This window comes from Amia ocellicauda, chromosome 9 (genome assembly GCF_036373705.1).
Source record: "Amia ocellicauda isolate fAmiCal2 chromosome 9, fAmiCal2.hap1, whole genome shotgun sequence".
NCBI lineage: Eukaryota > Metazoa > Chordata > Actinopteri > Amiiformes > Amiidae > Amia > Amia ocellicauda.
In genome coordinates this window covers 12814112-12836713 of record NC_089858.1, presented here as the reverse complement: position 1 = coordinate 12836713, position 22602 = coordinate 12814112, and the positions used below count along the sequence as shown (strand labels likewise).

The following is a 22602-nucleotide window of genomic DNA, read 5'->3' as shown; positions in this document are numbered from 1 at the left end:
CCTTTTGAAAATGGGCGGTGGGGGGGGTGAGACGGGGGAGTGTGAGTTCGAGGTCTGGGAGAGAAAGGGTGAAAGAGGGGATGTGAAAGGGACAATAGGAAAATTTGGCTTCAAAACTGCCTCAAATGATCCCCAACCGCCACCCCTACTAATATCTTCCCAATTCCTTCGGAGAGACGTACTGAACTCAATTGGAACAGTGTTGGCAATTCAGGGGATGGGGGGTCTGCTGCCTGGGACCAGCACTGCCTGTGCCATGGATAAGGAGCTGTGTTTAGACAGGTGCCCTCCCTCAACAATTCAGATCTACATAACACCCCCTCCTCTCCCAAACCCTCCCTCCCTAATGCATAAATTACTTTGAACTGGGGCTGGGTGCTGGACTCATTCCTGGCAGGCAATACTATCAAATAAACTAAATGTTTAAACCCCATATGGAAACTCATATATAATAAATATATATATGTGTGTGTTTTCGTATATGAGTAATATATTTATAATACAATATGAATAGATAAACATATATTATAAACATGAGTGCTCCACATGGGGAAGAAATCTTTGTTCCAGTCAGTCCAAAGTGTGCCGGCAGAGTCCCAGTCCTGAGTGGAGTAGTCCACACCTGACTTGCCACATGCCACTGAAACAGGTCTACCTCCAATAAGCTGTTTGTGTAAGAGGGGGGTGATGGAGGGAGGCAAGACGGCACCAGCTCAACTGGCCTTTGTATGGGATCTGTAAGGGTTACCACCCACAGAGGGAATACAGGAAGGAGGAGTTCATGTGTGTGTGTAGGTGTGCGAGCGTGTGTTTGTGTCTGTGTGTGTTTGTGTGTGTGTGAGAGAGAGAGAGACAGAGAGAGGAAGAGGAAATGGGAAGGAGGGAGGAAAATAAACCAACCAAAGCTGTCCAGAGCCATGAAAACAGAGACCCCTCCACACACACAAACACACACGTATACACAAGCACACAGACACGCACGCACACACACACACATGCACACGCTAACATAAAGGCACACACATGCACACATGCACATGTACTTTTGCACCTTCCTGTCATCCCTCTATGTGTGGTAAGCCTTACAGATTCCATATGGGGGCGCATCGGTGCCAAACAGCTTTTGCCCTGGCACAGCGGATCAGCACTAATTAATTTCATTAGAGACACAAGCTTGCTGGAATCAGAGAGTGAGAGGTGTGTGTGTGTGTGTGTGTGTATGTGTGTTGGTTGGTTGGGGGGAGGAGGTTGGGTGGCATGGGAGGGAGAAGGGAGGGAGGGTAGTTATAAAGGGGTGGAGGGAGGGCAGGGGGTGTTAAGTCATGCCAGGAACCCTCAATGTTGCTAATTCATTTACAGATTTAATTAGATGGATGGAGCCCTCTCAGTTATTAAAATAAAAAAGGAAAGAAAAAAAGAGAAGAAGAAATGTTACCAGAGTTACAGCACTTTTTAATTACAACGCTGGGCTCCAGATCCCCGCGTGCTGACGTCTGGGGAACCAGTTAATTAAAACCCTCATTATTTTACTTTTAATTAGTTCTCCCCTCTTTTGTTTCCTCTCGCCATATGGCCGTGTTCCGTGGTCAAATTAACTTAATTGAGCTAATTAAGCTGATCAGTTTAATTATTCAAAGCGTTCTGATTGGTTAGGGATCTCGTTTTGTTTTTTTCTGTGTTTTTTGTTGTTGTTGTTGTTGTTGTTTTCCCCGTCTTGCTTTGTTCATAGCAGTTCAGTCTTTCTTTCTTTTTCTTTCTTTCTTCCTTTGTCTCTTTCCTTTTACTCTCTTTCCCCCACCATGCTCAGAGCTGCCCTTTCTCGACGTCACCATCTGGAGTTTATTTTGTAACCCCCAAAGCCTGTGTTATTACATGGTCATTATGGCCCTGTACACCCCCGATAGCCATGCCCCCTTCCATCTTGACCCCACCCCCTTTGGCCCAGGTCACAGAGACAATCTGAATGCTGAACTGATTAACTGATCGTGCACTGGGGACAGGCTTCTCAGCACAGTGTTCAGCTTTTAAGTATTTGAATGAATATTTCCCAGTTAAGTCAATAACAGGGCCAGTTATGTGCTCGTTTCTGGGCTTGAGTGAAAACCAGGACCGGAGCTCGACATCCAAACAACCCAATAAGTGTGCAGTGCTCCAGGATTTCAATTCAGCACCCACTTGATCATGCCATTTGCATTGCATTTCCACACTGTAGTTCACGTCCCTGTGTGATTTGCTACCTTAGATTGATGGTGTTTCTTCCAGGTTGTTAGGCTTTCTCCTTAGTGTTACATTGTGTTAAAATATTGTTTTAAATATGTAAATATGTTTAATGCAATTGTAGTTTTTATTAAGTCACCTTAGTTAAAAGGGTAGCACCCAGTTAATAATATTACTAATATTACTAATAATATTTAAATTCTGGTACGTTACCACATAGCCAGGCCAGTTCAGAAATTCAGCCAAGCACTTCTGCCCCAGTCAGCTGTTAGAGGAGCTCAGGTGTGGAATTAGATTATACTTCTGCTGGTAAAAATATCCCTCTGTTTCATCTTCTTCTTCTTCTTCTTCTTCTTTTTCACACAGCATGAGGCGAGGAAGCTCAATGCAATTACACTCATTTGCATGTGTTAATTTGATTAATTAATGAATATAAAAAAAACAACCCCCCCACCCAAAGAAATGCTATTCTTCGTCTGGAGCCGCCGACAGATCTGTATACCTGCAAACTTTCTGATAAAAGATAGGAGCCTCATCGCTGAGAAGCTATTTGTGAGACCTGCTAATTGGCAACTGAATATGTTCAGCTAATTAGCAATATGCAGATGAGGCTTGATTGGTTTAAATGCAAAGTGTAACTCGCAAGGAGCTGGGGGATTCAGAGTGTGGAGATATTTTCTTTTTTTTTTTTTTTTGCTTATCAAGATATGAAGATAACTGCAATTACCATCATTTGCATACGTTAATGAATTTGCCTGATGCTTTTTAATCATGAACGTGAAATAAATAATTGATGGTACGGCAGCACGTCCACATGGCAGAGCAGTACCTTTTCACAGCGGACAAGGCCTCAGGATGCAGGGGTGCTGGCAGTTGGCACAGTCACCCCGCCACCCTCTCCCAGGAATCTATACGTGGAACATGGACACCAGCATTCCTCGCCCATTTTTCAGCGCTGGGCTACTGGCACACTGGGCTTCATTGGCAGACACCGGGCAGTGCTCAAGGTCTTAATGGGCTCCATGATTAAAGCTAGAAGTTCAATGCAGATTCCTGAGGGCAACAGTAAGACTGAAGTGATACAAAAAAAAACACAAAGATATAAACGGAAAGGGAATTACAACATGAAATCTATGCAGATGGAGATAGCAAAGGCATGCAGGAGCAGTGGTTCAGCAGTTGGGAGGAGAGTGTCATGCACATTTTGTCACCTGACATGGGGTATGGGGAGGATAATGCTGCCCAGGAGTGAGTTTAAAAAAGAAAAAAGTGTAACCGGAACCAGGAGTGACACACACATACACAATTACACACACACACAGGCACTGGGACCTTGAAACACTCCAGCACAGAGCAGGGGCTCACATGAGGATTCCAGTCCAGTCCAGTCAAAATCCCAATCTCAGAACCACACCCATAGGACCCCGCAGCGAATCAGTCACGGCCACGGGGGGGAGGTTAATATTTATTTATTTTGAAGCTGCACTCTAAACAATGCCTGTTGATGGCCTTGTCTCTGCAGAAGAGAAATTAAACACTCCTTTTTAATTAGCCAGGCTCCCAGATTAAGCCTCATTAAATTTAGACTCAGGATGGGAGCAAAGTTCACCTTCCCCTGTGCCACCACAGAAGAGATGCTCACATTTAATTGCCTCTGTAATGGTCAGAGCTCAACACTTTTAACTCTGTTCCTCTGGGTAATCAGGAATATTTGCAGAAGGTTGGGAATCGGAGTTAACACCACACGCAAAACGAAATATTAAAATATTAACATGTATTCTAATAAGTCTTCTCTGTGTACGCGGCATTTACCTCTGACCAAAATATATTCTTTAAACTAATTTTTTCAGTGTAAAGAACAAATTCGAACACAACAGTGATTTTTTAATAGATTTTTATTATTATCATCATTATTTAATAAGTAACTTCTCAGTTTTTGTACAGCATTTCAATTTGACATCCACTCTGAAACTGGATGCTACACCAAGACAATAAAATTTAACCATAGAATGCACAATAACTTTATGAAAAATATTTACACATTCCCCCCCTTCCCCTTAACTGTCCCCTCACCTACCCCATCCCACCCCAACCCCCACTCCCACTCCCACCAGAGAACTCCAAAAAAGCATTACACAGTCAGAGGATCACAGAGAGGAAAACAGCGCCGCCGTAGAGGAGGAGAGATTCCCGCTGCACTTTGCCTGTGCTCCGTTACAACACTCATCAGTACCCAGAGTTCCCATCTGGCTTCTGGGATTCTCCTCCGTGTTCTCGCCGCGCTCCCAGTTACATGACTAGGCGCACACAAGAAAAAGGGTTGAAAACTTTGAAAGGTCGAACGTTCCAGAACCCAAAATGGTCAGGGTAACTTGCTGCTTAAAATCCAAAGGGGGGAGAAATAAGAATAAAACAAATTATGAAGCTTATCTGGGAGAATGTTCAGGGTTGGTTGCAGTTTGACCACTTTTCATTCCAACTGCTGCACTCATCTACTCTATTAACCAGGTTATGTTGACGTCTATAACACAGCCGGTTCCTCGTCTGAAAGCATGCGTGACGTGGGAGAGCAGGGGAGGTGGGGCGGACCATCTTGGACCCCCAAAGATGTGTTTTTTCTTGGGCACTTGTGTTTCTCTCAGATATTGAGGGAGAGTCCATGGGAGGGGGCGGGGGGGTAGCATGAGATGGATAGGGGGTGTGGGGAGGGGAAAGGCACAAGGAAGCAATTGTCCTCCAGCCTCTTCAACACACCTGAAAAACAGAGGGGGAAACAATAAATACACACTCTCTCACAACTTCGAGAGAAGAGAGGAGAGACAAGAGAGAGGCTGTCTGGGTGAGGTTGTGTGTGAGACAATGATGTGTACCTTCTGGTCGGGCATCAGCGGGGGCAGGTGGCTGGAGAGCAGGGCACCGCTGGGCCGGTCGTGCTCGCAGAATATGGTGCCGTTGATATAATGGAAGCGATCGCCCGGGACTAGTCGATTCCTGCAGGTGGCGCAGGTGAAACACTGCAAGTGATGGAGAGAGAGAGAGGGAGAGAGGGATATTAGAGGGATGGGGCACTGTGCGCATCTGTGCAGATTCAAGGACACAGAGATGCAGAGACGCATGAAGGGAAGGAAGAAGAGGAAGACGATGAGGAACACTGACCTTGAGATGGTAGACGTTGCCCTGCGCTCTCATCACCATCTCGCTGGCCGGGATCGACTGACCACACGCGCTGCAAGCCCCGCTGTGTCCGAACAGCCTGCAGAGACCACAGAGGACAGCAGGGGTCACCCTTCGGTACTGGACACCTCGCACCCATGTCCCCCTCCCCCAACACATCTGTCTCTTTTTACATTAATAATAATAATAATAATAATATTATTATTAATAATAATGTCCTTACTGGACTGTATCGTTCTATGCAGCTAAAGAAGGGTGTTTCACCTGAGACATAAGAGACAGAAGAACCAAATCACGTTTGTAACTTAACCCTTTATAAGCTGGTTTCGGTGACCTCCATTAGTCTTGGACTATCCTATCAACAGACTACCCTGTCTATATCTATAATTGCATGTAGACCAGTATGGGAACTGAGCAAAACAGTCATCAAGACAACATGAAGGAAGAATTTTGTTAATTCAGAGTTTGACATCGTTCCATCACTGTGGGGGGTGGGGGTGGGGGGAGTGCCAAGGCAAGGGGAAGCAATACAAAACTATGCAAGCAACACAAAGACACACGCATATGCACACACACTAGCATGAAAAAATAAAAAAATAAAAACAAGGTGAGACAAGCGAAAGATGATTAACAAAACTTTTCAGCAGTGTTCCTGGAAGGCCCTTTACTGCAGTCACTTCAGCACTGTAAAAACTGTGCCATTTCACTGAGACAGTGTCCTATCCCTATCCCTCTCCCTATCCCTCTCCCTATCACTGTCCCAGCTCTGGCTGTGTGTGGTAATGAATTTTTGATCTTAATTCAAACAGTAATTTAATAAGGGACGCCAGAGAGGAATCCTGTTCCCTCTAATTAATGTTTGTCCTTTCATCGGACTCCAGTGGCGGCGGTGTGCGATATGGTAGTGAAGGCCTGCCCTGCTGATTAACTGTGTCATGCAGACTGAACACACCATCCACCCGCAGACACACCACCGGCACATGTTGGAGATGTGCACGCAGCCCCAAGCAGGCCCAGCTACTGCGCACACTCATTCCACAGCAGACACGGGTCAGAGGGCTGCGTCTATTACTCAGTGTTTCTGCTGTGATGAGTGTAACAGCACTGATGGGTTATGTGAAGCCAGGATTCTGCATGCAAATAAATACATACATGTATGCTTACATACTAAAATAAACAAATAAATGAATGAATCCTCTCCTCCTTCTGGCTTAACCTCAATCCCTCTCTCAGCCCTGTGGACTGCAGTTTCTATCGAGTTTAGCAATTCTTACAGTGTTCCCACCCCCTGCCCACATCTCCCTTTTCTCCTTCCTGGAATGCTACTGTGCTCCGAGCTTCCAGAATGTTCCAGACCATTCCGAAGCAGTGTTTAACCCCAATGATCCAAAACTTGCTTAGATATGCCGCTGGCCCAGGGCCACAACCCCAAACTCTGCTGAAGTAGCAGACTCTCACGGGCACATATGGAGGAGCACCACTCACACTCACACAATCTCCCCCCCTAGTGCAGAGGCTGGGCTCCCTCCACCCCACCGACCTCCCGTGACCTCTGACCTGATGTAGTCATTCCTGCAGAGGATCATGCCTCCCTTGCTGTAGCAGGAGGTGCCGATCTCGCCCAGCTGGGCCTGGCAGCAGGAGCACTTGAGGCAGCGCGTGTGCCAGTAGCGCTCCATGGAGTACAGCAGGAAGCGGTCCGCGATGCGCCCGCCGCACCCTGCGCACGCCCGGGGCGGCGAGCCCCCACTCGCCACCGCCACCGCTGCCCCCGCCTCCGAGCGGTTCACCATGGCCAGCCTGGGGGGAGGGAGGCAGAGAAATGGTCAATAACAGGTCAATATGGTCAATAAAAGTCAGTGTGCGCCACCATCCCACCACACAAAACTCACACTCACACTGTATATGTACAACACTGGACAGCTCCCTGCCCTTATCACAGGCACACAGGCTGCAGCAATTAACGAATCACTCTGGGGTCTTATTGGAAAAAGACTGGAGGAGGAGGAAGAGGAAAGGGGGGGTAAAGCTGTATCAAGAGAAATCAACCATCAACTGTATTTAAAGAGTCTGACATTCCACTGGAACAAGTTCTCACACACACACGCATGTGCAAACTATCTCTCGCACAGCACAGTGTTCATAGGATTTCAGTTCAGAGTGCCAACCAACCAACTCTAAATAATTAATTAAATAAATATCCTAATTTGTAGGTCACATTTTCTATTTTCAGCTTGTTCTATACTGTGTTTGTCTCTCCCCCAAGGCAGCAGGTAGCCATTAGCCCGATAACATTGTCCCCCTGCCTGGTCTGGGCCAGGCAGCTGGGACTAATCAGAGGTAACACCAGTAACTGGTGGGGTGAGGGGGGGGGTGTGCATTCTTCCAGCTCAGATTGCAACTAAAACTACAAATTAATCAATTAACACATTAAATTGATTGCCATGACAATAGTGCAGCCTGGCTCTGGGCTTTGGCCAGGCTTGCAATCCAGCCTGTGCTAATGCCAGTCACTACAGAATTACTTGGTGTACATCAGCAAACTCGGGGAGGGTTTGAGGGCAGTCACCAAAGACAGAGAGAGAGAGAAGTGTGAGTGTGTGTATGTGTTTGTGAGAGAGAGAGAGACAGACAGAGCAAGTGTGTGTGTCTCTCTCTCTTTCTCTCTAAGGTTACATCTGTTTCCCACTTCCTGCTCCGGTCTGTTGCGCTGCAGGAAGTGGAGGCCAAAGGGAGTTCAGAGGTCAGCAAAGGGCTCCGGCCAGCAGGCGTGTGATTAAGGGGTCACAGGGAGGTCAGCGGGGTCACAGCTGGCACCGGAAGATCACCTGACGCCCACAGGCAAGTCCCCCCTCCCCAGTTCCACACATCACAGTGCCGTGTTCCCACGCTCCGGACAGCCGGAATATCCCAGTCTCCCATCCAGCTCCCTAAGTCTGTCTCTCTCACCTTCTGCCCCACCACCTTCTTTGCCTCTCTCTACCTCCCCATAACTGTCCCTCTGCTTCTTTCTCTCTCTCCTCTCTCTCTCTCTGTCTCTCACACAGTTTCCTAGGGTTGCTCTGTTTCCAATTAGAAAGAGGATACCCTGTACTGCAGATTACTAGGGGGAGTTGGGGGTGGAATGAGCCAGTTAGTGTTGCAGGAAGCAATCTCCCTTGTACTAAAACACACACACAAATAAAATACAATTAAACAAAAAACAAAACAAAAAATTTTGAGCAATAAAGTGAACTTGGAGGGGGCGGTTGGGAGGCACATGAACCAGGCTGCAGTGTACTGTAGTGCACCCAGGCTTCCGTCTCCCAGAGAGTGGCTTTAAAGTGCACCATTTATAAAAGCATTCCTGTACTGTAGAGATCATGGTTTACAGTCAAATAGATTATATTAAATTAGGCTATACAGTTTCTTCTTCAGCTGCAGGGGACTGGCTAGCATGGATTCTACCGACTGGCCATGCAGAAGATCGACCAGATTTGAGAAGACTTGGACAAACGGTTATCCAATGAGGGGGGGCCACCCCCACTGACTGCAATGCAAAGGGCAGTATCCTGCAGACTAATGAGGCAGCATTCCTATACCCTGCCTGACAGGTTTAACACAGCCCTGAGTCACACTGAGCAGGAAATCAGAATACTCATCATTAAGAAAAACAACCAGGGAAAAAAAATAAATAATGCCAGCAGTTGAGAGCGCCGCAGCAGTCCGTCACTTGCTCAGTAGAGACTGCAGCAGGAACACTAGACAGGTAATTGTAAAAGGTCAGAAAAGTAACTCACACTAGTCTTACACGTACACAAGTACGTTTACACGCGCTCAGGCTACCGTTTTACCACACACGCAATCACACACACACCCTCTCTCTCACACACACACACACACACACACACACACACACACACACACACACACACACACACATCCCGATCGGCTCCCCAGGAATTTCAGAGCTGCTTCACCAGGTCTTATCTGCCAATCCAGATTGTTTAAAACAATATTCCTGCGCTGGAAGGCTGTCAGGTCTGATAACACGCTATCCTCCTCCAACAATACTAACAGTATTAATAGATTCTCGTCAGTCAGGACGGAGATCCAAACAACACTCTGGCTGCTGCAGAACACACAGGAGAGAGAGAGAAAAAAACCTTCATCCCGACTTCCATCTTCCTTCACTGCTTCCAAATCAACACAGTTCCCCTCTGAAGATAAGCAGCTGAACTCCTTTCGAAAGCGATTTATTTATACAGTTTCCCATGCTGGCTTCACAGGATTTCATAGGTTTAGTTTAGTATTATTAAACTGTATGTACTGAAAAAAATAAACCTACTGGATTTGACCCAGCAGCTCTTTTTGGTGGTCAATAACAGCTCTCACTCAGAGAGCTGCAGGACCTGGGACACATGGCCCTATATAGGTGTACTACAGCAGCTATGCTACAGACAGTGTGTAGTAGACTAGATAGGATCCTTGGATCACTTAGTTACTAATGGACACCAAACAAGCACGATGGGTCGAATGGCCTCCTCGTTTGTAAACTCTTATGTTTTGTGCATTTTTATTTTTTGTTTTACTTTATTTGTTGATAGTATATTATTGTGTGAAGTGCCCTGACCCTTCTTAGTATGAAAGGCACTCAATTCATTTTCTTCTTCTACTTCTACTAATAGTAATAGTAGTGGAGGGTCATGTGTACAAGGTTCAGTCCCAGGTGGGGGGCACTGCTTCTGTACCCTTGAGCAAGGTCCTTTACCTAGATTGCTCCAGCTGTAGAAATTGGTAATTGTATGTAAAACAAATAATGTGATATATTGTAACAACTTTAAGTAGCCCTGGATAAGGCTGTATGGTAAGAAATGTAACATTAAATCATGAGGGTAAATTAAAAAGTGCTGCTCAAGGCTGATTCTGTGATCACACATAAATGTAATGAGTGAGGTTTTGAACAGACTTTTGGTGCATTATACTGCTCAGTGTTTGTATGCTATCAAATGAGTCAAACAATCTGGACTCTGACCACTACAAAAGAAACTCCACAAGATGCTGGCTGATGTACACAGGACATACAACAGCAGATACACAAACCACAAAGTCACTGGGTGGAACCCGAACACCAACCAATCACAAAGCAATGTTTTAGCTGCTGATAGTCCAGCAGATTCTCTGTGCATTGTTTCCTTAATCTGGGAATATGTAGCACAGGTGTCAGTGGGCCCTAGTGGAGAGACAATGGCTCAGGAGAGATTTTGGCCAAAGTTTTATTATTCGGTCATGTCCCTATTGTCAAGGCCACAGGTGATGAGCTAGAATCAACCCAGCCTGCACTTACTCAACTTTACACAAACATGAGGTACCCTGGTGTACCACTGCACCCAAAATCTGATTCAACTTCATTATATAATCTCGTTTTTTTAATAAAATCTTCCTCCACCAATTCTCTCTTCCTCACTCTCTTGCTGTACCTCTGTGGATTATTCCGTGCTATTCCATAGCAGTGTGAGTTGTCCAGGGTTTATCATAATAATAGGTGCATACTTTTGGAAAGGAAGCGAAGGTAAGATATTTGGCATTTCATGGTAGTCACCCTTTTTGCATGCACTTGTATACACAAAAGTTGGTGGAGTAATACTCAGTAGCGCGTCACACACACACACACACACACACACACACACACACACACAGGTGCAGTAAAACCGGACGTGGACTAGGCTGTTCTGCATAGGGAGTTATATCCGGTTTCCGATCCCAGCCATGCAGCGCAGACACTGCACCGAGTGAAATCTACTTGCATTGTAGTTAGTTTGTTCAAATTATGTATGAATTCGTCTTCTTGGCTGCACCAGAAATCTAACTGACTTTTTACGGATCTTCTCTTCACTTTCCAATCTGAAGGACCAGTCAACATCTCCGCAGTTGGTGTTTTTTGGTCCAAGCAGTGGCTGTAAGTTTGTTGCGTTGATATCAAGCTTCAGCCACAGAGCAATCAATGCGTTTTGTTGTCCGTGTGCGCACCACGGAAACAGGGTCACTAGCGGGTGTGAAGCACTTGGTGTTACTGTCTTTTGAGATTTAAACACAAAAACTAGATTGTCCCCCTTTTACACGGGCACCAGATTTTTTTTTATTGACACAGATTAGACTTGAGATAAACATATTATTAGCAGTAACATATATATATATATATATATATATATATATAGGGTAGTCCAATACTAGTGGTTTTTTTCCATTGTGTGTGTGAGTTCGCAAATACACAAAAAAGCATTGAGTTGTGAATAGCAATGTGTTGCTATCTACAGGCCTTCACTCTGGAGAACACAACAGGAGCACGAAGGGGCACTCGGGTAGGGAAATGTACCCACCCCGCAGAAGCACCGCCAGCGAAAACAGACAGCAACCCACCCTGCAGGCAGCAGACTGAAGACGCGGCTCGTCGGGGGATTTAGTTCAAAAACGGCCGTGTTTAAAAAAAGCTGTTTATTTGTGGATTTATGACGAGAACAGTTGAGGGGGCGGGGGGGGCTGAAAGCCGGACACTCCCCCGAAGAAGACAATAAGTTAGTTATCATCATCATCCTACATTTAAATGTAGTCAAAGCAGATTGCGTTTAGACACTATAGCGGCCTGTGTGGTGACCAGTTCTATAAACTAGCCTTAGATCCGAATCCCATTGAATCTAAATTCCAACACTGAGTTATCAAACAGAATTATGTATGGAGGGTTTATAAATGCAAAAAAATTAAAGTTAGATTTAAGAATTGTAGAAGTAATAGTACATATTCCTTCACAAGGAGAGTCTTAAAACCAGGGCATCGAAATATCAAAAAGGGTAGATATTACCGTTTGATGTCACTTTGTGAACGGCCTGCTGTGTCTCTCTAAATTATTAAAATAAAATAAAAAACTGCCGTCCTTAATTGCACTCATACATTAAAAACAATAGCACACAACACAGGATGGGCTGTATTCACCACACTGCGGTACGATCAGCGTGCCGGAGTCAGCCAGCAGGCGAAGTTAGACTCGAGCTCACTTTGCCCAGCCTTCTACTTTGGTCCAATTTTAAACTAAGGGCATAAGAGCAAGGATTACGGGGCAAATTATATGTAGCGGAGGTGGTGGTGGTGGTGGAGAGGGGGGGGTTGTAATTAAAATAAATTACCCTGACTGTATTCTAACAGCCACTATAAAAAAAAATGCCAACGCCACATTGAGCACCGGGCAGACCGCCTGGCACCATGGTAGATTAGCAATATATCCTTCTCTCCTAATAATGCGCTCGGGGACTATAAGTGCCTCGCGGCTTCATTAGAACAACTCTTTTCTTTCTTTTTAATTAACGCGGGGCCGCTCGCCTCTTCGGCTGACCCCGACCAGTATGTGTGTGCGAGAGAGAGAGAGAGAGAGAGAGAGAGAGAGAGAGAGTTGTATTTGAAGAGAAAATAGACTATGCATATCTTTGCGTGTGTGTTTGTATGGTTGGAAAGGGGTCATCTCTGTTCCAGTCTCTTTCTCCCTGCCTGCTTCGTTCTTCTCGTCATTCTTCTTATTATACTTTTAATATTCTACCCGTTCGCGAACGTCGGGGAGCGCAGCCGCTGCGGCTCCAGACTGCACAGCTGCGGGACACTGCTGTCCTGTTACTAGTCTTGTCCCAGCGGACACGAGTAACACCGCTGGAGAGACTTGACAATGACAGCACGATAACTTTATACCAGGCCGTTTCACATGGGGAAATTGTAATTATTAATATGCCATTTCATTTGCCTTTTTATGCATCATTCAGTTTATATTAAAGCACGTTGTAGATGTACTTGTAAGCCAAACTTAGATGTACCCCCATTGGACCGTGCAGCTCTCCTCACAGACGAGACTTACCCTGGTTTGCTTTGTTAATTATACACACCTCACATGAGGGGGAGAGAGGGAGAGACGAGAAACTCACCTAACAGGAGAGCGAGCAAGAGAGTGCGAGACTGGCAGTCACGGGGAGGCAGTGTAAACCCAAATCCAGTACCGTCCCGAGAGGGGGTCTTGATTGATTGATTGATTGATTGATCAATCGATCGGTTGGTTGTTCAATAATACTTCTCAGTAGCGACGCCTTTAAAGAGAGGTGGTCCGCTCGAAAACTTTCTCTTCTGTTCCCTCCTCCTCCTCCTCCTCCTCTCCTCCCCCCGAAAAAAATTTAAAATCAGACGTCGTGGTTTCCCACTGTACAGGCAAGACAAGTCTGCAACCGACTTCACTTTCTGGCTGTGGCGAGTCGCTGTCTTCTTGAAGTACAGAAACTAAATAATAATGGACTCACAGATCAAATAAAAAAAAATCAGAGAAAAGGAAACCCACTTCTGCAGTGTCGCCTAATTGAACGTGTCTGTGTGTGTGTGTGAGCTTGCGCGCCGAGTCCCCTTCCTGCACTCTTGTGACGGTACAATATCCGTGCGTGTCGCCGAGCTCCTCCGCGCCGCTTCCCGGGAGAGACTCTCACTCCGGCGCGCACACACGGCGAGCGGGGCTTTAAAAGCCTCCTTTGTGACGTCAGGAGGGGCAGCCCCCGCAGCCATTGAGGAGCGAGGGGCGGGGCGGGGCCCTGACAGGATGATGGATGTCTGTTTAAAGAGCTCTCTGCCCGCTCGTGCCCTCATTAGCCGGGCCGTAATCACCGCCGCCAGGAGCGCACCCTGTCAGGCGTAATGATTGACAACACTCCGTCCATCCCCGTCCCGCTACATATATATATATATCTTTATTTTTTTAAATATACTACTGCAGGATTGCACCCCTCGTCAAGATCACATTACTATTAACAGTCCTAAGCGCTACTTTTTGGCATGTTGTGCTTGGAACTGTTTGAATGCAGTCCTATCTACTGTTAGTCCAAAATGAACACAGACAACACACCGGGTAGTCTGGGCCAAGAGACAAGACGGGAAGATTATAGATGAACACATTCGAATCATATAACAGTGGCTGCTTTGTTAAACGATACAATAATCGCTACAACCAAGTTGGGCAGAATAATGAATCCCACGGTGAACTTGAACTCTCGTCGTTGGAATGTTCTGTGGAAGTATTAGGTGACGTAATGCACTGGGGGGGAAAATCCCCATCGTTCTGTTACCCCCCTCCCCTCATATAATAGGCGTTTCTGCACAGGCAACGCTTACAGCCTACATAGGAGAACCCTTGGGACGCCCCGTTAAGCTCTGAATTTCTGCACAACATACAGACATATCTATTGTAGTCAGATACACAACTGAAGAAGAACTTCATACTCTCAATCAAGGGGGTTGAAGTTGTTGGGGGGGGGGGGTGCATCTCGTTCTAGGAGACATCAGAACACCACAGCAGTACAACAGAATGACATTTAAAAGTGACTTTGTTGTTGTTGCATTTTTGGTCTCGTTTTTTCTTTCTTCTTCTACTTACATGGCTGAATATAATGTTTGCAAATCCGTTCGCGCACCATAGGCCTAAATAGTACGGCATGCAACATGAAGAAGAAGAGGAAGAAGAAGAAGCAGTGGGAGGCTGAGATTCAGGCTTTGTGGATGTTGCAGAGCTGCTCTGTCTGGGAGAGTGTTGGTATGCGGCGTGCGCTCCGACAAGAGACCAGAACATCTGGACGGGCTCGAGAGCCAAATACCGCGTCTGTGGATTCGGGTACAATCTCATCTGCAACCACGCTGCCACTCAGCACCGCTCTCTCTGTCTCATTTATTCTGCCCCCCCCCCTCTCTCTCTCTCTCTCTCTCTCTCTCTCTCTCACACACACACACACACACATACACACACACACACACACTCCCTCTCGCTCCAAGTAACACACACTCACTTTAACACAGTCACACATACACTTTCTCTCGCACCAACGCACACATACATACACACCCTCAAACCGACACACACTTAACACAGTCACAACCTCTCTCTCACACACACATACACACATACTCTTAAGATGACACACGTTCACGTTAACATCGAGTCACACAGAGGCACTAACGCAGACTAATACACTCAACTAAGCACACACAAGCACACAACACAAGCACATACGAACACATGCACTACTCTGATTTACTCTGTCTCTCTCTCACTGATACACACACTCTCAGATTGACAGATTACCTCTCAAACACATGCAACTCTAACAGAAAATATCACGCACACTACCTGTAACACAACCCCAACATCATGCATCTGTGTTTCATTAACAACAACAGCTGACTAATCGGCGGGTGACTCATTGTATAGGCTACATAAGACTAAAATACACAAACAGATACATCAATTAAATAGAAGTTTATTTTATGTTTTAAATGAACTTAACTAGGTCTGTTACAGCAGATTTAAACCCATTCGGGGGGAAACAACAACCCCCTAAAACATGTAGACAGATGTGTTCATTGCGTTCAGTAAAACCTACACCGTGTTTTGCAAAGTGGTATTTTTAGCTTAATAAAAACAGACAAAACCCATTAAGCCTCCTATTTCTGCATTTGCATATACACACTGGACGCGCAAGAGTGTACAATTATTGTGAGGAGGAAAAAGCTCAAATTAATAATATATCATCTATACTGCTTAATCTTAGCACCTATTTTACATGTCCATTTTGTACAAAATTAGACACACGAGGGAATTGAACAAACTATAAACTTAGCCGCAATCGAACAAGGAGAGAGAGAGCGAGAGAGCGAGAGAGAGGGGGCGCAAAGGAGAGTTAGAATTACTGCGTTTAAGAGGGAAATACTTTCCGTAACCACAGAGTGACATTTAGACGGATTTGCCAGCGAGCCCGGTGCGCAGGCTCGTCGTCGCCTTTAATTGCTCGGTTATTTATAGCCCTCCCTCGCGCAGCGCCGCCGGCACGTGCGCTGGAACGGCAAACCCCGGGCGCGCGGGCGGCTCGACATCCGGGTCAGTGTGCGAGTTGGACCCGCCGTACAGGTGAGGCCGCCGCGCACACACACACACACACACACACGCACACGCACACGCACACGCACACGCACACGCACACGCACACACACACACACACACACGCACACGCACACGCACACGCACACGCACACACACGCACACGCACACGCACACACGCACACACACACACGCACACGCACACGCACACGCACACACGCACACACACACACACAGGTGGGCAACCTGCACCACACTAAAACACAGCCCAACCGGTCACACTCCTCCGCTCGGATCGGAACAAGTTGTGAACGTGTTTCCAGTTGTTTCTCTCTTTCGTTTGATATATGTGTCGTGTAATGGCGTGGCATCTTTGTCAGTTACGGGCCTTTTTCCTGGTACTGATATGTTTAGACGGTTAAATAAAGCGGGCTGGTGACCGTTTTGTGTCTATTATATTGAACCACAAACAACCAGAGGACGAAACCGAACCGGCAGAAATGGACACAATGGGGGGAAAGAACAGACAGCGCGTTGTGTAACAGTCAGACATCCACTTCCTCTTCTTGCGCCAGTGGAGTCAAATCTTTTAACCCCGTCACTGCGGCCCTCTAGTGAGTGAGTGTGTGTGTCTGCCAGCTCCATTCCCAGCCTGCGCGCATCATTCATTTTATGTTTTAATCTGGTTTGGACTCTGAAAGGGGCCGTGAAAGGGCGATGGGCGGCTGTGTGCGGAGACTTGTTGACACTAAGAAACCCTTAAATGCGTGATAAATATGCAGCAGGCCCGGCTAGCGGGGATGGTTGGGGCAACGGAGCCGCAAGACTAGGAAACTGCATTCAGAGCAGCGCCGGAATCGCGTCTTTAGCATGACAAAGCGACTTCAAACGCCGAGCGGGACAAAGGGCGGCACAAAGCGGGCGTTGGAGCTCCTTTCAGGCCCACGTCACCCGGGCCGCCGGGAGTGCCAGGATCTTTGTGCGGCCGCAGAGCCCGCATAGACATGCATATCATTCACCGGCCCGGCCTCTGTCAATTAGCAGGCACTTAACATCATCATGAGCGCGCGGGGTACACAGGTCACTCTCCAGACGCCCCCCCTCCAGTGCACCCCTCCAGCCCACCCCCATCAGCCATTCATGGGAACATCGATGTGGACTTTCCCTTTTCATGCGCGACATACCCACCGAGGACCCGCACCTCCCTCGACTCTCCTCGTAGACCAGTAATTGCTAACAATAGCGACGGTGCAGTGCTGATGATCAAATAATGAAAACTAAACCAATGAATAGATTAAATTGACCATTTCCTCCACCAACTATTACTACTAATAATACAGCAATGATGCTGTTGAGCTCGGAATTATGTGCATGTGTTCTGATCACCTTAAGCAACAATATTAATAACTTTCCCGGTAGCAAATGTGTCGTTTTATTGACTATGTTTAACATCTGACAAATTCTGCATTTAGATCGACACCTTGTGGAAAATAGCGGAGCTACAACAGGGATGTTTTTTGTGCGGACACAGTTCAATGCTGCTGCTTATACAGTAGACAGAGACGGATAGATACATTGATACACAGAAAGATACACGTCCTAATATTCAGTGTGTGAACCCCCTAGAATGTAATGGAGACGGCGACAACATGCACTTCTGTCATTTATGTATTTAAATATGTATTTATTGCTCATGTATGAAATGTATAGTATTAGCTGATGATTTGTCACCTGATTCTGAAATGTTAAATCACTTTGGTGTGAATTAGTTCAAGTTGGGAGGGTGGGTGTATAGTGGACCCCCCCTTTTTTCAAACCAGGCAGAGTGTATTCTCAGCGAGAACAATGCAGTGGCTTCAGATGAAGGAGAAGACAGAGTTGTCTTATATAAATCCTCTGTATACAAAAGCATCAAACAGCAACACCCCCCTCCCTCTTTGCCCCCCAGGAGAGATCAGAACTGGCTTCCTTTTGAAAAGAGACACTCTCACCAATCCTGAGAGTGACATGAGATGGGGGGGGGGGGGGTCTGCTATCTATCCACAAATCATTGTTACAGTGATACTGATACTTGTGGTGGGGGTCTGGAGGGGGGGGGGTAGTAAGGCGATAGTAAGGCAGTAAGGAAAGAACTGAGTATGCGAGAAAGAAAGTGTGAGAGAATGATAAAGAGAAAAGCAGTGGGAAAGAAGAATGAGTCAATTAATTATTATTTATAGGGGAAGGGGAAGGGGGGAGGAAGAGCAGGTGGAGGGAAGAGAGAGAGAGAGAGATGGTGTGTGTGTGTGTGTGTGTGTGTGTGTGGGGGGGGGGGTGGGGGGGTGCCCTGTTATGAGGGTTTGTATTCCAGTAAATACATTGTATCAATTGCAGTATGAGTCCAGTCATGTCACACAAAGACGTGCTGGCCAGGCGTACACATTACAGTCTCCCCTTAGTTTTGAGTATTCATGTGGAGGATTTGCACTGGAGCACCTCAATACATGCAAAGTCAATAGAGTACACCAGGTAATGGGGAGATAACGGTTGTATTTTTCAGGGAAGTTACTCAATACCTTAAAAAATTGAAAGATTATCTTCAATGTTAATACATTCCAGGACGTGGCCTATGTGTAGTTCCGTTGGTGACCAGCTGAGGGAGCCCCGGCTCTCCAGCAGACCTCAGCGAGACGCTCTACAGGCCTTTTCTCATGTATTTCCACAGACCTGCGGGGGTGTTAAAAGGAAGGTCAAACACAGGCGTTTGCAAGATTTTTTTAAATATAATACAAAATGCAGTGTCCTGATTATAATGCATTTGCATTGAAACCGTATAAAGTACAGTGCTGCTATTGGGAACTGTCACAGTATTACTCACATGATGATGATGATGACGAGTTTACCTTTTATTAGTACTCCAGGTATATTATTATGCTTACACTACACAGTACTATAGTTATATATTCTACAATTATAATGTGCAACAAATAATACTAATATCTAGAATTTAAGCTTATCACTGTAAGTTGTTTTTTCATGTGGATCTGTTTGAAACAGCAGGACACACCCTTGAGATTTAAGTCAAACAGCTTGTCCGTACTCACGGTCACGTTTCGAGTCCAAGTGCATCCCATCACCCAGCCCGACTCCACCTGCCACTGACCCTACACACAGCGAGACACATTGCTTCAGCTAAAGTCATGGTAAATCAGTAAACTCGTTCTTTCTTTCTTTCTTGATTCATGAACAGATACCCACAAAACATCCACATTTCCACAAACGTTTTACCAAAGGAGCAATAAAATATAATTTACAACTCCAGTCTTAAGTGGAGTTTGAATAAAAATGAATAAAATGTGATGTTTCCTGGTTCTGTTTAGCTACTCACTCACTCACCCTTCGGCTCCTTCTCCTGACTCACAGCATCGCCTCCCAGCTCAACACTGCCTGCTGCTGCGAAGGTGGGGGAAATGAAAATACAAATATATCAATACAATGTTGAATAATAATAATTATTATGATTAAAGGGACAGATGGAGATAGAGGAGAGGCAAAGGAGAATGAGGGTGAAGTAAAACAATAACTTTTAAACACAAAATTACCCAGAACTCCAGAGTTTCACTTTTTCTTTCCTAATAAAAACAAAAAACGATTGCAAATAACAAGCAAACAAGAGCTGCAATTCACAGCAGTCTGTAGTCTCCCAGCAAAGTCAAGCCTCTGTGCAGTGAAAACGTTCCTGTGTGAGATTTATTGTGTGACACCAGCAGTCGACCTCATCTTTCTTTTTAAAACCGAGATGGATCTGAGTGCATAGTGAGAGAGAGAGAGAGAGACAGGAGGTGGAGGAAGGAGATGGTGACAGGAGGATAGGGGTGGGGCAGGGGTCTTACCTACTCTGGGTGTAGTGTGGGGCAGCACAGCTGAAACACAGAACAGCAACAACAGCACAGCACAGACACAACACTTCGTCACACAACCTGGGACACAACAGGCTGAATGAGAAAGGGAGACAGAGAGGGAGGGAGAGAGAGAGAGTGAGGGTGGGTATGACAGAGATGGAGTATTGATAATGAGGCACGGGGGACTGAGATAAAGGGAGAGCAATAGAGACAGAGGGACAACCAGACAGAGAGAGGGAGGGACAACAGGAGAGGGGGGAGGGGGGTGGTGGTGGTGGTGGTGGTGGTGGAAAAGAGCAGAATTTGAATCTAGAGGTGAGACATGGGGAGAGGAGCACAGAGATGGCTGCAGCCCCCAGAGCAGCTGGTGTAAGTCCTGATAAGTTACCACAGAAACTGAAGATACAAAACACCTCACCTGGCTGATGTCTCCCGTATCTGATGAGATGGCATCACTGATACTGTGGCAGCCTGCTCTCCCAGCTCATCTCCAGTTTAACCTACTATTATAAAGTACATCACCAAAGCACTTTATAATGGAATGAATATGGTACACTAATAGAATATCTGACACATTTTTTGTTTTAATCCATATATGCATGTATGTGGCTGGCATTGAATAACACCACTATACTTCAGACTTCTGTGTAAAATGACACAATGTGTTGACAGAGAAAAAAGGTGAGTACCTTTTTCTCAGAGTAATACCTAAGTAGGTCAGTAGAGGTCAGCATTCCCTAGCTTTGTTGACGGCTGTGTTGCATTCCGTCAGGTTTGTTTTAACCATGTAGTGCAGGTTTATGTCCACTAAGGGGCAGTAGAGTGATTTCCCTTCTTAGTTCGTATGGACAGATCAGACAGCAACTGTAATGAAACTGCATCAGTCAGAAATCAATGTTTCTCTACCTACTAAAACTGTAAATATTCTGTGCTAATTTCCCTAAATGGAATTGTATCATTGAAGTTGTTAGGGCCCAGGCACAGGAGGAGGAGGAGGAGGAAGATGTACATTTATCTAATGAGTAGCTTTACAATCACAGACACCAATTCCTGTTGTTTTAATGTGTGGTTACCACAGGAATAACTCCTGTATGTCTTATTCACTACCTCTGAGGTTGGCTGCATGTATTACAGTTAAGGTCAGGGGTCAGGGGTGTGGGATTAGGGTTGGGGGTTAGGGGCTTTAACATGCACTCAGAGGACTTGTGTGAGACACAGCGGTGATACTGCGGCTTTATTCACGCATTAATGCATCAGGAGTGCATGGCAGCTACTGCCAAGAGTGGGTAATGAACAGCCACAGCTCCTCCAGTCCCGGGACTCACTCACTCACTCACTCACTCACACTCTCACACACACAATTACACAATCACATACTCACATAATCACACTGCAAACCCAGACTCAACCATACTGGGCCCTGGGGGTCCTGGCAGAATGATGAACTCGGCAGGGGGCATCTGAAATGACTAGGGGGGCAAGAGTAGGTTGGGGTAGCTGACAAAGTGTGGTCCGGGGAGGGGGGGTGGTGTTGCTGAAGTGTAGTCCAGGGGGAGAGGATTTCCATGTACAGCGCCAAGAGTAGCCCAGGCCCCCTCCCCAAGCCCCATGGGCCCCTTTGCTGGCTCGGGCCCCTGGAAGCCCTTGCATTGAGTAGGGCCTGAGCACAGAGCCCCCGCGACAGGGCTTTGGATGACCGTCAGTGTCTCTGTGTCTATCTCTGTGCCAGTCTCTGCGCAGCACGGCACACCTCACCCGAGAGAGGCTCCTGAGAGAATGCCAACAGCGTTGTCGTGGGATACCACCTCTGTGTACAAGCTCTCCCGTTAACGTGCCCCAGACAACAAACACACAGAGACCATGCTTCTGGAATGGAGATAATCTGGGGGATGGGGTCTTGTAAATATTCGGTAAACATACCCAAAATAGCGCGTACGCTCCCCGTCTCCAGTGACGGCCTGGCGGAATGCCTGGTGTTCTGAAGAAGCAGCTCGGACGGTCGTTGGGCAACCGACGCTACATCGTGGAGGAGCCCTGCGTAGCAACAGGCAGAGACACAGTTGTTTAAATACTCTTTTGTAGACAGACGTCTTATTCCTTTTTTTAACGTGGCTTTTTTACAGTGCATCAGGGGACACAGGCAAAAGAGGAATGACAGGCTGGATCGAGGGGGCTATCAGTGGGTTGCTGGGGAGTGTGCGTTGCTGTGAGGGTGTTGGGATGGGGGGATAGTAGGGGGGTGGTGGAGGGAAAAAATTCACAGGAACACCTACTGTGTGGATGGAGGGTCGGCAGGGACCAATAAGGATCCATGCTGCTTCCTCGTCTTGGCCTGTCTTGTCGTTTCCTGTCCTGTACTGTCCCCACTGTCCTGTTCAGTCCTGTACCCTACTGTCTCCATCAGGA

The 22602-nt window shown here is 46.5% G+C and overlaps 1 protein-coding gene and 1 long non-coding RNA gene across 2 annotated transcripts; one reads left to right on the top strand and one right to left on the bottom strand.

Annotated features, from left to right (window-relative positions):
* Positions 1 to 4094: 4094 nt before the first annotated feature.
* Positions 4095 to 13894, bottom strand: LOC136758645 (LIM domain transcription factor LMO4.1). Its single transcript, XM_066713196.1, has 5 exons — positions 13335 to 13894; positions 6949 to 7191; positions 5374 to 5470; positions 5088 to 5231; positions 4095 to 4971 (listed from the first exon to the last, which is right to left on the bottom strand). The coding sequence occupies exons 2-5, from the start codon at positions 7182 to 7184 to the stop codon at positions 4963 to 4965; spliced, it is 486 nt and encodes a 161-aa protein (XP_066569293.1). The 5' UTR covers positions 7185 to 7191; positions 13335 to 13894; the 3' UTR covers positions 4095 to 4962.
* On the top strand, positions 11131 to 12306 carry LOC136758646 (uncharacterized). Its single transcript, XR_010819982.1, has 2 exons — positions 11131 to 11329; positions 11688 to 12306. It is a non-coding gene; the product is annotated as an uncharacterized LOC136758646 (long non-coding RNA).
* Positions 13895 to 22602: the final 8708 nt, after the last annotated feature.

Coding starts and splice junctions, on each gene's coding strand:
- LOC136758645 (XM_066713196.1), bottom strand. CDS start 7,184: ATGGTGAACCGCTCGGAGGCGGGGGCAGCGGTGGCGGTGGCGAGTGGG. Junction 5,471..6,948: donor TGCAGGAATGACTACATCAG/GTCAGAGGTCAC, acceptor TGGTCTCTGCAG/GCTGTTCGGACACAGCGGGG. Junction 5,232..5,373: donor GCAACGTCTACCATCTCAAG/GTCAGTGTTCCT, acceptor CATCACTTGCAG/TGTTTCACCTGCGCCACCTG.